This window comes from Pseudovirgaria hyperparasitica (genome assembly GCF_010093815.1).
Source record: "Pseudovirgaria hyperparasitica strain CBS 121739 unplaced genomic scaffold EJ05scaffold_1, whole genome shotgun sequence".
NCBI lineage: Eukaryota > Fungi > Ascomycota > Dothideomycetes > Acrospermales > Acrospermaceae > Pseudovirgaria > Pseudovirgaria hyperparasitica.
In genome coordinates this window covers 3,244,095-3,259,855 of record NW_022985549.1, presented here as the reverse complement: position 1 = coordinate 3,259,855, position 15,761 = coordinate 3,244,095, and the positions used below count along the sequence as shown (strand labels likewise).

Here is a 15,761-nt window from a genome sequence, read left to right as displayed (position 1 = left end):
GGCGTATATATCAGAACAGGATGCTCTATTCTACCTATTCCCTCGAGGCCGCAGTTGGAATTTGTGCCCAATCCTCTCTTACCGTCCAGCCTCACCCAACTTCCATCAATGATACTCAAGCACAGTTGTGTTATGAATCATTTTAGGTGTACCATTAGACATGTGCAAAGGGTCTCGTAGGCTCAAGAAAATCCTCCCAGACTTGTCATTGTTTTCTCAATATTCGGCGGCTCATCATGATGATGATCACGTCACTCACTGCCTCTGGCTGCGTTCTCTCTATCAAGAATTTCTATTTCCTAAATTTCGCTAACGCTTCACCCATGCTCATGCCCTCGGCCAGAGCTGCCAGAGTCTTCTCGTCGATCTCCTTTCGTTCTTGGCAGAGCTGCACAACTTGATCCACCAACGAAGGAGACACACAGACAACGCCGTCCTTGTCACCCACCAAGAGATCTCCAGGGTTGATCCATAGATAGCTCCTTGAATACGCGTTGCGTCTGGCCTTCACTGGTACATTGATCTCAGATGCTCTGGTAAACGAATTTGACCCAAGAATAGATTGCTCTCTCGCAAAAAGCTACGATGGAATGTTAGTACCCGACACATTTGCCCGCACGAGTAGAGACCACGTACTGGAAGACCCATATCTTGAATCTCTTCGATGTCGCGGAACCGGCCGTTGACCACAACGCCGGCAGCACCAAGCTTCTTCGCCCGCGCCGCCATCAAGCCACCAAAGCATGCAGAATACATTGATGGAGGCTGGGAGATAAACATGACCTTGCCGGCCTCGTTTGCGTCTGCAAAATGCTTCTCCGGTCTGGGGCTTTCGGTATCATCGGCACGCACCATCTTGACGCCAGTGAGCTTAGCACATAATCAGCCGATCCATGACTGACCTTCACTGTGACTGCTTCACCGATCATTGTGGGTGTCTTTTTATCAAGATCGCCAGCCCTATGCGGGCTGAACATGCGCAGGTCATTTATATAGCCTCCCAAGGGTACTCCGAGCTTTACAAGCGCGTCGCCAATCTACGGGTTGTTTAGGATGGATGCGCCACGCGGGGATGTACTCACATCGCAGGATGCAAAAGGCCGTAGCGCCTTCACAAGACTAGACATTTTCAATGATGGCAGAGCCTTGCAGCGGGCCACGAGGGTTCTACGGCGGTTGTTAAATGAGAGCCTGAAGGGCGGCCGCCACCGCAGACGGGAAAAGTCCGTTCTCCAGCGGCTAAGCGAGGCCCCCAGAAGCTGCAACCATCATCATCATCAACAACAACTTTAAACATGACTATATGACATCCGCGTTCGCTTGAAGCATTTACAAAGTTTACAAAGTAGACGTGATGTACGGCCGACACCGGATAACATCACACCCGAAACCGGGCGTCCGTTGAGCAGCTCCGGAACCGGCTCCATGGCGGCTGTGACGGCAACAGAAGCGACACGGAGGCAGCCCGTCGTAATTACGATAATGATGACTATAGCGAGACCACGATTGCCGGTTGTCTATCGAGCCTATCTCGTCAGGTCTGTGGTAGTCCCTCATGAATTTCGATAGGTTTGGACGATACGTCTGCTCCGACCGCTACGACTTCCACGGCGCATATATAGCCATCCAACAACGCCCCTGGACTAACGCGCTAAGACTGACAACCAACTATAAAACCTCTTCCGTCCGACTCTTTACAGCCTAGTCCCTTTGAAATGGCACCTTCTCGTCCCGACATTGAGCTCATCTTCAACCACCTTGCCAGCGCCCAGTACGAGCAGTTCTTCGAGCACGTTGCCGAAAACGTGCAATGGACCGTCATGGGCACGCACCCACTCAGCGGCCTCTACGCCTCACGCACGGCGTTCGTAGACGGGACCATAAAACGATTGAATGCAATCTTCAAGGAGCCAATCCAGTTGAAGGTTCGGAATGTGATTGGTGGGGATGATCAGGAGTGGAGCGTGACGGAGTTGGCGGCGGATGCGGTTTGTAAGAACGGGATGGACTTCAAGAATAGGTGAGTGGGACCAACTGCTGCTGTGCAAAGATAGCGAAGGGCTCTGGTAGACTGACGAGAGAAAGGTATGCTTGGGTCTGTAGATGGGAAGGAGACAGCATTGTCGAGGTTCGAGCATACCTTGACTCTGAGCTGGTAAAGAGGGCTCTTGAGACAAACGAGAATTGACGGACTTGGCGTATCTTACCCGACACGCAGAGACAGTGTGTTTCTGACAATGCAATGCATATTCATGGTACTCGTTCAACCTTATCATTGTTCCAAAGCCGCCAATCAAGCCGCTGTGGAGAAACAATCAGGCCGCCACAAGCAACGATGTTGACTGATTACATCGCCTCTACGTACATCTACAAGAACAATTAACCGGCAATGATCAGACAGTAGGGATTAGTTAGATTCTATGATCGCTAGAGGGCTTACTTAGGGCATAGAACTTAGCGCCAAGCTTTCATCAGCTCCTAGTAGCCAGAACTTTGTGTTAGAGTTCCCAAGAAAACGCATGTAGAGACGCGTATATAATACCTTTCTATTCACTCTATCTACAGCCGTCTTATTAATATCAGACTAATATATCTTTTCACTAGGTAGGTAGCTAATAGGTACCGTTAGTAAGCCTCGCTTAGCTCTTTTTCTTTGTACTACAGAGTTCCGGGTGGTGTTTGTTCACAAAGCACAGCGTCTGGACGGACAAGCCCATGTCTTCCTCCGCATCCCCAGCCGCCACAACCGTACCCGTCCCGAACTTTTCGCATTTGTTATGCGTGTGAAGTCTGAAGTCGTTAAAATCATTTGAGGTGATTTCGCTAGAGTGGTCCTTGGCATCTGCAATGACGAAAGCACACGAGCTGTGTTCCTCGACAAGGCACCAGCTCCCGATTTTCTCGCCAGCTTCATCGAGTTGGTCGCCGTGTGATTTGCATTCGGTCTGATTATGAGTTGAGAAACCATATGATAGCTGGATATGTTCACAGTCGTCTATTTTGGCGCCGTTGCCATCGATATCCTCGCCACATTCGAGGGAGCCATCTTTCAAGGTTGGCACAATCTTTTTACCCGGTGGCTTGAGCGTCTCGTCGCTGCTGAATTTGTCGTGTTTCGAGCCATCACCGTTCAGATGACGGAAACCTGTCTCGTAGAATTGGCCGTCGGGGCCGTTTCCCCAACCCTTGTTGGGACCGTTCTTGATACACTTGCTGATGACTGACAACGTTAGCACACCCAGCCAGATGGGCTTTGAAAGAACGAACTTACCAGCCTCGGTGTCGTTCCAGCATGTCTGCCTTAGTTGTTCCGTAATTGGAGTTGCTCGGTACATGTACGCCTCGATATCGCCGTCGTTGGCCTTTATGCCCACTGAGAGCTCACAATCGGCCTTTTTATCGTCCTGTTTGGTCTTGACGTAGTAGTCCTGTAGTCCAGCCGGAACCTCGCACTTGTTGTTGCAGATAACTGGGATAGTGTCAGTTGCCGCACAGCTACATTAGAGATCGCTCGACCGATAGCACTTACCATCGCGCATCCGCATCATCAGCGTGTTGATGTCAAAATTCTCTGTGGGTGTTGTGAATTTATCCGGCACGCTCTGAACGCTCTTCTCCGAACATGTCACGTTGAATGTATCGTGTGGTAGCGTCTCATTCAACTGGCGCAGCCATTCCATGTAGTTCGGGTCGATTGGGTGGGGGAAGCTCGTCGGCCGTCTCAGTCTGCGATGCGGTCGTCGGTGGCGATAGGGTCTTGGCCTGCGATAGCGACTTGGTCTGCGATGCGAAGCCCGATGAGGTCTACCTCTCTTCGAGTCGTCCCAGCAATCGCATCCCGCCCACATCATGTTGTAGTTTCGAAGGCCAATACATTTGCCTCTCGCATCTACGCCACCGCACTCGGTGTTACACGCCAACATGGACTGTGCCTGGGGACATTTGGGACGCAATAACTCCTTAATCCGGACCTGATCCTCTTCCCAGCCCGGGGGAGCCGGGTGAGGAAAGACTGTCTGGTTTTCTTGTTTCGGCAGAGCCGGAGCCGGATGCGGAAAGACAGTCTGGTTTACCGCAGCTGGATGAGGGAAACTTGTTTGCGTGTCGTTCCAGCAAGGGCATCCCTGCCACATTAGACGACCGTTTGGAGGCTCGAGTTGAAGCCCTTTGCAATTGCCTTGAGCGTCTGCACCGCCACACTCGACATCACATGCCAGCATGGGCTCTTCCTTGGGACAATTGCTAGCCGGAGCACCCTCGGCGCGATCCGCAATGCAATCACAACCTTCCTCCGGGCCGTTGGTGCACTTGTTCTTGTCATCTCCTTTACACGTATTATCTTTACAACTCGGCCTCTGAGCCGGGTTGCACGACCTTGCGGACTTTTCGCATGGACAGCCTGCCTCGGGGCCTTGGGTACACTGGTTCATGTCGTCTCCTTGACACGTAACCTCTTCACATTTCGGTGTCGGACCTCGCTTGCAAGACCTTTCGGATTTTTCGCATAGACAGCCTTTCTCGGGGCCTTGGGTACACTGGTTCCTGTCGTCTCCTTGACAGGTAGCCTCTTCACATCGCGGCTTCTGATCTGCGTTACATGCAGCAGCCTGGCAAGGACATCCTGCATTCGGACCGATCTGACACCATCCCCCCTTGCCTCCACAGCTGGTACATGATGGCGAAGTCAGGAGTGAGCACTCATGCGCCGGGCGCGGGGTGTCGGGTGGAGGGCCAGGTAAGTCGGCCTTTGGAGGTGGAAACGGAGTGCCAGGAGGCGGAGGTAGAGGTCCAACGTTTGCAGGCTGAGGCGCACCAGAAAGCCGTTCAAGGCCGGGAGGTGGTGATGGTGGTGATGACGGTGATTTGGAGTCGGGAGGTGGTGCCAGTGATTGGGAATCGGGAAGTGGAGGCAGAGGTGCAGAAGGTGGAGGAGATAAAGGCGGAGACCCCGGAGATAGAGACTTGGGCCGACCACCACCTCCTCCACCACCACCACCACCACCGCCAGTGAGAGAAGACAAGGCATGCTTACCCGCATCAAAAATCGAGGAGCCTATACCACTTGTGGCCTTGGATATACCACTAAGCGCACCGCCCAAACCATTCACAGCACCACCCAAACCACTCGCAACACCGCCCACACCACTGGCTGCACCACCAGCTGCACCAGCTGCTGCACCTGCCGCTTTGGCTCCATTGGCTGCCGTATCAGCTGCAACATCAGCTCCGGTAGTGGCTAGCTTAGCCCCGGCACTAGCCCCGTTAGCGGCAAGATTCGCTCCGGCACCAGCCATGTTAGCTCCAGCACTTGCTATATTGGCTGCACCCCCAGCCACATTACCGGCTGCACCAGCCACACCACCCACGGCACCGGCTGCACCACCAGCCACGTTACCGGCTGCACCAGCCACGTTACCGGCGGCACCAGCCACACCGCCCACGGCACCGGCTGCACCACCAGCCACGTTACCGGCGGCACCAGCAGCATTACCGGCGGCACCAGCCACACCGCCAGCCACACTCGCAGCACCACCTGCCGCACCACCTGCAGCATTAACTGCAGCACTATCAAGCCCAAGTTCAGCCTGAGCCGCAGTCGAAGCAGCGTTAAGACCCGCTCCTCCTAAAGCAGCCGCAGCGGGTGCCGCAGCAGCCATAGCAGCCCCACCAGCAGCAAGCGCTCCAGGAGCCCCAAGAGCCGAAGGGGTCCCAGGATGCGTAGGAGGCACAGGAGGCGCAGGAGGAAGAGCCCCACTGACTGGAGGAGACCCAACACCCGCACCAGGTCCACCAGCAGAAAGCGCTGCGTTCGAAACAGCTCCAGGTGCCCCAGGAGGACTGTAGAGAGGTGGAGGGTCAGGCTCAGACGAGCCTGTTTGTGGACGATTGCGGACAAAAGGCTTTTTTATCCAATTAATCGCTTGATCCCAATACTTCTGAGGTACAGGTACAGCACCTATCAAAGGGACGAACTGCTTCCCGCCATTATCATGACCTTTGGCTTCCTCGCTTTCGTGTGGTATAATCCCAACAGGCTCAAAGAGCTCGTGTTGAGCCTCAGCGGTTGGAAAACCAGAATTCCTAGACCCGGAAAGAGGCGCAGGAGAGTTGGGCGAGTCGGGAGAGCCGGGCGAGCCGCGGAAGCCAGGAGCTGCAGTCCCAGGAGACTGGGAAGAAGACAAGAATCCGGGAACCCCGGGCGCTATAGACCCGGGTGAGTTAGCAGATCGAGAGCCGGAAAACTGCGCCTGAGGAGACCCAGCCTCGAGAGACTCGGGTGATGGAAATCCCGGAGACTTTGAAAAACCCGCAGAGTGTGGAGCTTCAGACCCTGGGCCCCTAGAAGACGGAGGAAGAGGTCCAGAGGACGCCGACCATCCAGGTAGAGGCTCTGGATGAGAACCAGGAGATCCTCGAGATCCAGGAGACCCAGGAGACCCAGGAGACCCAGCAAACCCGACAAACCCAGGAGTTCCAGGAGACCCTGAAGATCCTGAAGATCCTGAAGACTCACGAGACCCAGGAGACCCTGAAGACCCAGCAAACCCGACAAACCCAGGAGTTCCAGGAGACCCTGAAGATCCTGAAGATCCTGAAGACTCACGAGACCCAGGAGACCCTGAAGACCCAGCAAACCCAAGAATCCCCGGAGACCCAGGAGACTTAGAGGACCCAGGAGACTCTGAAGACTCAGAAGACCCGAAGGACCCAAGAGATGGAGGTGAAGGTTTATTGATAGCCGCTGGTGACTGTTCTTCCGAAGAGTCAAGAGATATATGTAGAGGAATGATGCGGTCATCACGACGTTGGGGCAAGACGCGGTGTGCCGTACATTTGCAACCGCGGTAGGCGATTCCAGTGATGCCACTACCTTTGCAGACACCATCCTCGGCGTTCCCTCCACACTCGGAGCATTTCAATTCAGTAGAAGTTGGGCAGCAGCCGCACTTGCGAGATCCCGTCGGGACCTCAATGCGACAGACTCCGTCATCGGATTCAGATTTTGTACAGGCTTTGTCGGAACACATCACTACCGAAAGTCAGCTTGAACCCGGCTCACTACCAATCGACTTACATGTAGGGCTTCCATCATCTTCAGGACAGGAGGTGAGCTCGATCTGGCGATTTGCCAGTCTCGTGCCCACACGTGGAAGGCTCGCAGCCTGCGCGGCGGCAGACAACAGCGACAAGCCGACCACGATATGTGCGGTGAACTTCGCCATAATGGTGACGGGAGGTCTCGAGCGTTCGAGATAGGCAAACCACTTTAAATGATCTGCCTTCGAAGCTGTTGCCGACCCACTGCAGACATTCGAATGACCAAACAACCAATCACAGAGGCATCGTTGATTTTCGGCCATACAATCTTGCTCGGACTGCAATGTCGCACCCCGGACTTGGACGGTCTGTAGCTATTCTTGGGACACGACCCACAGTGCCGAAACCCATGACGAGTCTTGAATACTATGAGATGGATTAGGATGAATTCGCTCAATGACATATCGAAAGGTCACAGTTCACCCAGTGCGCTTGACCGGCTTCGCGCAGCATCGGGCTCGGACCACCAGGCGAAAATAAATAGCCATGGACTCTGACTCCCAGCCGGCTTACCTAGAACACCACTTCAACTCAGGTGGTTTTTCTCATTGAAAGGGAAGGATTACAATCAAATAAGTTGGGCGAATGTTCAGGCGCTGGTCAATGGCGACTCTTTTGTCGGCTAGAGGTAGCTATCTAGTATGAAGCTGGGCGTGTATTCGGGCAGCGTAGTATATTGATTATCATTTGTTATCCGGGACATACCACGACCAGCGCACAATGAGAAACCCACTTCAAACATATAACGCAGTCACTAATCACATGACCGGGAGCAGATATTCTGTCCTTTATCTTCGCGCGTTTAATTATTCTTGGGACATTGCGTCCCGGGTAGTACTCAGGAGTGTGTAGTCAAGCAGACTGCAGTGCAACAGAGGTTCAGTCAATCCCATCATGGAGTAGCAGGCTGAGGTAGGCGGACGCTTCAAGACAGCATCGATCTAACGAAGCGACCCGTGTAGACTTTGGAAAACAGACAATTGAGACACGCATACTCAGAAGTACGCGTTGATTGAGGCAGACCCTTCGGTACTTGATTATCATGTAGATTATATAACGGTTGGGGACTCGGGCCGCCCCACAACGTTGAAACTCCCTAAACTAAAAATATCTCACCTTCAACATGCGCACTGGCCAGAGTAGGACACAACTCGCTCCACAGTCGTCACTCAGTTTGATTAGAGTCTTCATTTCCCATTCAAAGAAATTTTTCGAAGTTTTCCACGTGCATCATAGAACCTTCCAGAAAATTCCAATGTTTGTCCACCTGTTCCCGACAAGGTTAGCGACAGAAGACAAGGACACGTGCTGTGTTCTGAATGTCGCCCTACATAAAAGTTATAGTTCCCGGCTCGCGACCCCCACCATTCCAAAGGAATTATAAAAAGATACAATATTTAACCAGCACCCGCTGGCGCCCTCATTAGAATCACCGGGTGAAAATCACGGTTTATGATGCAATAATGTTTCATGTCTCGGCGTGGAGTATCGCTTTTCCGCTATGCCTTAGCCTGACTTTCTCCACGAGGGCCTATAGTCTACCGGCCGCAGGCCACCCTAGTAATCGTATACATCTATTAGAGCTTCTCTGGTGCCATTTTATATAGCTTGTATAAGATTATAGTATTGAACTAGTATAAAGACACATAAATACAGTCTGCATATGAACATATAATTAGTACTTAATTTCTAGGAGTACTTAGGCTTATTTGCTAACACGCACCAAGTGCTAGTTGGAATTCCTGAAATAGTATAATCTTTGAAATCATAAGATGTCTACCGCTATTGAAACCAGACCAAATCTACTATTAGTAGTAGAAGTACCAGAGAGTCTAGCGCTAGCTTGTTTGAACTAGTACTAGCTCTCGGGATCACGCCGGAATAGGTTAACGGAAAAAATTACGGAAAAAATTCTGATAATGAGCAACTGCCGGATCCGGGATATTCTGGTTTGCACACACGGTTTAACCCAGACGAGACTACCGTTCAAAACTTCATGACTCTCTCATGTCACTTTCGACATCAGCGGATGCCCGACATACTTGAAGGCTGACTCGCTCTAGTCATGGGTATTGAAGAGCTAGAATGAATAGCTGAAACCCCTAGGTTCCCAAACATTCTGAGTAGAGTCCTCGATATTCTCATAAAGCTATATATAAGAGTAGGCAAGTCCTTCAGGAACCCAAGCCATGAATTCACATCTAACTGCTGTTATTCTTTCTATCTCCAGGAGCTTTCATCTTTATCATTCATTCTTTTGGTCATGATCTTAATTCAGGATAAAATCGTCACCGTGTCCCTACTCGTAGCATCTGTCTTCTTTACCCACTCCCTCGCCGCTTCAACGTTTGCTTTCCATTCATCCTGTAATGGCCGTCGCGGATTGACCAGAGCCTTCGCAGAAGCACTGAAAATGGCCGAGCTGGCGGAAGATCTTTTAGCGATTGACCCGATGTCTCCTGAGACTAGAGCTGCCTTCATGCGCGTCTATAACGCCGATCCTGATGAGGATGAAGATGCTGTTGATTCTGTCCGCGGTATCATGGGGGAAATCGCGTCAATGACTCATGAACCTAGGTGGAGGTTGGCAGATATCCATATTTACTGTGATGGCGATAGACGCTGGACTCTGGCACACGATCGAACTGAGTTCCCGAGGCACAAGCTGCAGGAATGGTTCCCTAACGGACCCGACCGTACCTGCAAAACTCACAGGTTCCTCCGGAGTATCTAGTATTGGAGGATCCTATCAGTGGTCTGTACTTCCCGGGCATTCCAATGTGCTTTAAACGTACTACCGCGGCGGCAACATATCGTCATAAACTAGACTCTCTAAGCTATCCACCTTCGGAGCCCGTACCAAAAGAACGAGCTAGCATAACTCTATGCGATAAGATGTTTGAAGGACTGAGACCCTCACTTACGGAAGTTATAGCCCAATTCCCGGCTAACTCCATGCCATTATCTATGGTTGACCTAGACCTCTTTATGAGCCCTACGATACTACATGAACTCACACACACTCCACCTATGTTTAGTAAGATATGCTCTCTCTCTCCCTTACCGGATGCCATCATGATACTAAACCTCTTCGTGTAGCGGAAGACGTGGAACTATCAACCGGTGCGTATGGTTGGAGTAACATCATTAGAAAACAGACAGTCGATGCGCTCCTCAATGCGGATAATTATGGTTAGTCTACAACGCTCGTACGGCTCACGGTAGCTCCTATTAACAACGGACAGCTCACTTTGGCATGCTCGCCCTGTTGGACTCATTGAATTACAAGCTCCATCCGAATCCCACACAAGCCGCAGCTGGTGTCCTGGTACCGAAGCGTTCCCGTTGGTAATGAGTAGCAGTGAAAGCCTCTGGTTAACCTATGGAGTAGCATTTCGGTACGTTCTTGTATAAACCCAGTCGCAAGGCACCTTGTGGTGGTACCGCCGATCACCTGTCATCTACGTCAGCAAAGCACTTTATATCATTTTCCCGCCTGCTTTCCATTCTGACAAAAGACTATCAAAAAAAACCCTCTCATGCTCACTCACTCTTAGACTATAACAACGTTCATGCAACTCGTCCCCAAGGCTTCTATACAGTCTCTCTATCCTCTCCTTTCTTATTTGTATGCCCATGGTGGAGATTCTGGCGACAGAGTGGTGAGGAGGGTATCGGGAGATGTACTACATGTTCGCTCCCACATCGCTCTACCTCAGTTTCGCCTCGTTGATCCTGTCGAGCAAAATACCAGCGTCGCAAAAGAACAATGCTGGAAATAGCACATCCAGAGATAGCGAGTGCGAGGCCGATGCCTAGACCGAGGTTGCGGGCCGTCAAGGAGCTGGAGAGCATGATGGTTGAAAGGAGGTGCGGACAAATTGCTATATCAAGGATCAGGGGAAACTAAATGAGGTCGATAAAGAGGGATCAAAGGAAGACTGTTAGATTATCCGGTTGAGTGTTTGGCGGGGAGAGATCGAGATGTCGTGTAAACGTTGAGTTCAAGGTCGTCATTTTACACTGATCCATAAGGCTGACAAGAGTCCCACATCTAATGCCATGCACGGTAGAGCAAGGGAGAGTTCACCAACTCCAAACGTGAGATGCGATATATCACACGTTCTTTAGCCATGACTCGACATTCGAAATTGCATAGATAGGTATGCTACTCGCACGGGAAGCTAGATGTTTGACCACACCCCCAGTGTAGTTCACGTCAGTTAACCTTGTCCACTGCATGGTTGGTTAATTACATGACAAACCGTTCGTTCCCGATCGGCCTCACGCTGTGTGCGCATGGCTGACTGTGCGAGACAATGCAAAGGTTAGCGTATGTGGAAGCCGTTTCGGATTCCGGCACGACTCTTGCAAGCTAAACCAAATGCATGAACAAGATAGGACTTGGTATAAATCACAGCGGGCATGCAAGAATGTTCCTTAGACCTTAGATTTCATCCTATGGACGTCTATACTTTAGTAGTATTACTTAAAATCAAAACGACACTAGTCTAAGTTACTTTTGTCGAATTTCAGTCATACGATAATTTACCCCTTTCAGGAATTACGAGATTGTGGCCTCCTAGTAATGGATGTCTGCCGTTACACGAGCTTGGCTTTGCTTAATCTAGTCCATTGGATCTGCACATAAATACTATACTCTCTTTTTACACTCCCACCCATAATTAATGTGAGGATCAAAGACTTGTATTATCATATCTTAAGACAATGGAATTCTCCGTACTAAATACCGCACTGAAGACTACTACCCTTCCACACTTCATACAGTACTATAGGTAGAATATATACAGTTATCACGTGGTAAATATCGAAGTCCTCGCCATGGGGACGCTCAAAGTTTCGGCGTCAATTACATGACACTTGACAGTGCCACGTAGTCTTACCTCATCGACTAGACACTGTACATATACTAAGATAGAGCACATTTTCGACAAGATGCATGCGTCATATTCGAAAGAAATCATTGAAGATCGAGGAAAGATGGACAAATGTGTACCATGTTGAATCCAGATCTTATCATTGTGTCATTGCTTTATCTGCTAGTGTATCAGAGTTTTCCGGGCCACTCAAAGCGGAATAGTAAGCCATCGGTCCGCGGCTAGCTACTATGCGACAAGTTACGTTACGCTACATACGCTCCCCAACAATGTAAGTCAACTGCTATTCTCCTCAATTTGAAACATGAGGCTCCTAAGTCTCCACAAAGCCGAGATGTACTTCACGACTTTGATGTTAATTATACCTTTCCTCATTATCTCCGTAACCTCTTTTCGTATCATTCGAAGAGATACTGATGAGCTTAAATGCGGTCTTACTAGTAAGACTCCAGCCTCAAGCAGTGAATCACTGGACTAGCTCATTTCTCTTCTTCACAGGCAACGCTATCTTGTCAGACTGCCAAAACTTACTAAATAACGATGCGAACTGGAATCAAAGGTAACCTCTCATGGACATCGAGCGTTCGGTTTCTAACATACAACAGCTACACGACTAAGAAACCTTGTAGCTTTACCAATTTTAGTGAGAACAAACTTGGCTACTACGCATGGAAGTAAGGCCATCTGTTCTTTCTCTCTTGTGTTTCTAACACGTAGATCTAGTGTTGCTTGCTATAGGGGCTGCTGTGTCTACGCTGCCGCGCAGCCCGGCAGATATAGCACCACATTCGGTGTGCCAAATTTGCCAGAGCCGATAACGATCCGACAAGTCGCTCGGGACGTTCTGAATTGTGGTAACGCGAAGAAGGATAAGGTCAATGGACAGGCTGAAGATGCTATGAACACTACTAGAGTCTGTCTCTCTGATTCTAAGGGGTGTGGCGGTAAATTTGCACCGATAATTGGAAGTTCTAGTGCTAACTACTCGCCTAGATTGCTTTGATGATTATGGCGAGGCTCCTATTTGATAAAAGTTCGTGGATTTGTCTTTCTAGCTGAGCGATAGAGTGGAAGAAACTGTAAGATCACCCTCGTCGTTTTACTCCTGTGCTGCTTTCTCGTAATTACCGTTAATCCCTGCCTGGAATGGACGTGGTGTGTAGGTTATCATAGCTGCTATTCGTCACACATCCGATGGAGCTGGCTTGACCAGGCGTTCACAACCAGGCTCCATCGACTTGGAGCAGATTCTTAGCATTACCCAAGAATCACATCTTCTGCTGCAGGCAATGCTTAATGGATCGAGCTTGTTCGCCAGGGAGTCGCTTGCCGAGGGTTATCAAGAAGGATGTCCGCTGGACTATCAAATATCCGGTATCCGTCCGGATATCTGATAGACGTAAGATCTTGAAGGAATAATTTTATGTTGCGGTCGTAGTCTGATTAGGTTAGTGCAGGATCATCAAGAGTTGGAACGTCTTGGGTGCTGTGCTCACCTGCCTGGGCTCTCAATCATATGAAACTACAAGTAAAGTGATTTGAACCACGATTCCAAGCCCCCACGTCGATAATAAGATATTCTGACTAGATAGAACTATTGATGAATAGCACTTCCACCGATCTTGAAGTTGATAGATATCATTCCCTCATAATTTGATTGAGATATTCCATGTCGCTTATATTAGCGGAAAAAAATGTGGCCAAGAGCCTGGGTACGGGTCCCGCCTCCGCTCCGTCTTAGCGCTTCCAAGGTTATTTCGCGGGGAAGCAGCTCTAGAGTCCTAGCCAGCCACAACTTCGCAACGCCGTAACCTTCTGGGCATATCTTCACTTCATCAGCCATGATATCGTTTCCATAGACATTCTTATACTCTCTCTTCTGTTTGTCTGCTTCTCGTCTCTTTAAACCTCATGGTCCTGCTCTCGGGCGCCTTCCTTCTCTATCTTTCGAGGCGCATCTACCAATTCGCTCAGGGCTACATGGGCACCGCACGTCGACGCGACTTGCCTTATTCAAACCCACGTACCGCTCCAGGTACACTCAGACAGAAGCGACGATTTCGGACGTTGATTATCGTTTGCTTGTGCGTGCTGTTGTACTGGTATTATTCAGACGAGAAGCCTTTGGCAAGCATACAAGTCAGAGAAGAAGCCGGGCAGGCAGAGCGCTGGCATGGGGTACCAGATACTGGAGAAGCCCGAGGTAGTGCAGACGCAGCAGGACAGTCCTTGGAAGAGACGGCCTTAAAGGAAGAGAAGGAGGCACGGCAGCGAGGAAAACTCGACTTGGCGGCGCCTAAACACCGACCTAGCGACGATGACGAGGATGCCCAAGTACAGCATCATAACATTCCCCAGCCGGCGTCCGATGCAGATCAAGAACCCCCCTGCCCCCATGCTGCCCTCTCATCAGACTTCCTCATTGTCATACGGACCGGCGCGACTGAAGCCCCCCAGAAACTTCCCGTCCACTTCCGCACGACTCTCACCTGCATCTCGTCTTACATTATCTACTCCGATCTGTCCGAGACCATCACTGGACACCCAGTCCATGATGTGCTCGCGCATATATCCGAGTCCACGCGCTCGCGTGTTCCAGACTTCACGCACTGGCGCCACCTTCGCGAGCATGGCCGCGCCGGCCTCGACGACGCCATTCTATATGGAAGCGGCCCGGCCGGAGCACTCGAGAACCCAGGCTGGAAGCTGGACAAGTTCAAATTCCTACCAATGACGCGCGCTGCTCTAGATTACAGACCGGACGCCAAATGGTATGTGTTTCTCGAGCCAGATACCTATCTATCCGCTCAGAATCTAGCTACATATTTAGCAAATTTCGACGCGGAAAAACCTCATTATATCGGCAAGCATATGTTTCTTGACGATGTGCTCTTCGCGCATGGAGGCAGTGGCTTTGTGCTGTCACGTCCTGCGATGCAGAAACTTGCGGCGCATTACTCGTCGCATGAGGAAGATCTAGATGCAATCACGGAAAAGTCATGGGCGGGCGATGGAGTGCTTGCCAAAGCACTGCAGCAAGTCGACATAAATCTCTTCGTCGCCTGGCCTCACTTCCAGGGCGATGCCGTTGCAAGCTTGGATTTCAATATCAGTAAACTGGACAGACGGCCCTGGTGCTATGCACCAGCCACATGGCATCATATGCGTGCTGATGAGGTGCAGGCGTTATGGGGGTTTGAGACGGAATGGAGGGAAAAGCATGGGGTGGACGCGGTGTTGAGGCATCGCGATGTCTTCGCGGGCATGATAAAGCCGAACTTGAGTGTGCGGAAGCCAGACTGGGATAATCTGTCTACAGATACGGAGTATAGTGAGTTCGAACTCGCGAAGCTAGATTCTGCGGTGCGCGATTCGATGCCAGACATCGCCAAGGTAGCGCATAAGTCATTCGAGAATTGTCGTGCTGTGTGTGCAAACAGGCAAGAGTGCATACAATTCTCATACTCGAATGGGAAATGCTCGGTTTCGGCGAATGTGAAGCTTGGGTATCCGGCGACGTCACAGTGCTTGGAATACTCAAATGCCGCAGGTGGATGTGTGAGAAGGGCTGAAGTCGATGCGAATGGCGGGCATGGCGTGAGTTCAGGATGGATGATGGAGAGGGTGCAGAAGTATATAGAAGACATGGACTTAGGATGTCAGACGCCGGAAGGGAACGAGTGGGTGCTATGAATGGTGTTGATCAAGCAGGTATGACTGAAACCGGAATTGAATAAGGCTCCATAATACGCTTGCTTGAACTTG

The 15,761-nt window shown here is 50.6% G+C and overlaps 6 protein-coding genes across 6 annotated transcripts; 4 read left to right on the top strand and 2 right to left on the bottom strand.

The window, feature by feature from the left end:
* Nucleotides 1-94: 94 nt before the first annotated feature.
* Nucleotides 95-1,198, bottom strand: EJ05DRAFT_447930 (RraA-like protein). Its single transcript, XM_033742289.1, has 4 exons — nt 1,083-1,198; nt 903-1,037; nt 637-855; nt 95-580 (listed from the first exon to the last, which is right to left on the bottom strand). The coding sequence occupies exons 1-4, from the start codon at nt 1,125-1,127 to the stop codon at nt 293-295; spliced, it is 687 nt and encodes a 228-aa protein (XP_033605995.1). The 5' UTR covers nt 1,128-1,198; the 3' UTR covers nt 95-292.
* A 247-nt stretch (nt 1,199-1,445) lies between these two features.
* On the top strand, nt 1,446-2,414 carry EJ05DRAFT_42684 (uncharacterized protein). Its single transcript, XM_033741505.1, has 3 exons — nt 1,446-1,538; nt 1,657-2,020; nt 2,086-2,414. The coding sequence occupies exons 2-3, from the start codon at nt 1,716-1,718 to the stop codon at nt 2,186-2,188; spliced, it is 408 nt and encodes a 135-aa protein (XP_033605994.1). The 5' UTR covers nt 1,446-1,538; nt 1,657-1,715; the 3' UTR covers nt 2,189-2,414.
* Nucleotides 2,415-3,418, bottom strand: EJ05DRAFT_42685 (uncharacterized protein). Its single transcript, XM_033741506.1, has one exon. The coding sequence runs from the start codon at nt 3,333-3,335 to the stop codon at nt 2,640-2,642; it is 696 nt and encodes a 231-aa protein (XP_033605993.1). The 5' UTR covers nt 3,336-3,418; the 3' UTR covers nt 2,415-2,639.
* A 6,093-nt stretch (nt 3,419-9,511) lies between these two features.
* Nucleotides 9,512-10,450, top strand: EJ05DRAFT_496358 (uncharacterized protein; the record flags this gene model as incomplete). The annotated part of the gene is made up of 3 exons (XM_033746378.1): nt 9,512-9,794; nt 10,198-10,290; nt 10,344-10,450. 3 exons carry the CDS (start codon nt 9,512-9,514, stop codon nt 10,448-10,450), a joined length of 483 nt encoding a protein of 160 aa, XP_033605992.1.
* Nucleotides 10,451-12,067: 1,617 nt separating this feature from the next.
* EJ05DRAFT_472435 (uncharacterized protein) lies at nt 12,068-12,541 on the top strand. The gene has a single exon (XM_033743183.1). It carries the CDS (start codon nt 12,301-12,303, stop codon nt 12,472-12,474), a length of 174 nt encoding a protein of 57 aa, XP_033605991.1. The 5' UTR covers nt 12,068-12,300; the 3' UTR covers nt 12,475-12,541.
* Nucleotides 12,537-15,699, top strand: EJ05DRAFT_491337 (uncharacterized protein; the record flags this gene model as incomplete). The annotated part of the gene is made up of 5 exons (XM_033745970.1): nt 12,537-12,555; nt 12,720-12,789; nt 14,309-15,327; nt 15,379-15,628; nt 15,660-15,699. 5 exons carry the CDS (start codon nt 12,537-12,539, stop codon nt 15,697-15,699), a joined length of 1,398 nt encoding a protein of 465 aa, XP_033605990.1.
* Between the last annotated feature and the right edge of the window lie 62 nt (nt 15,700-15,761).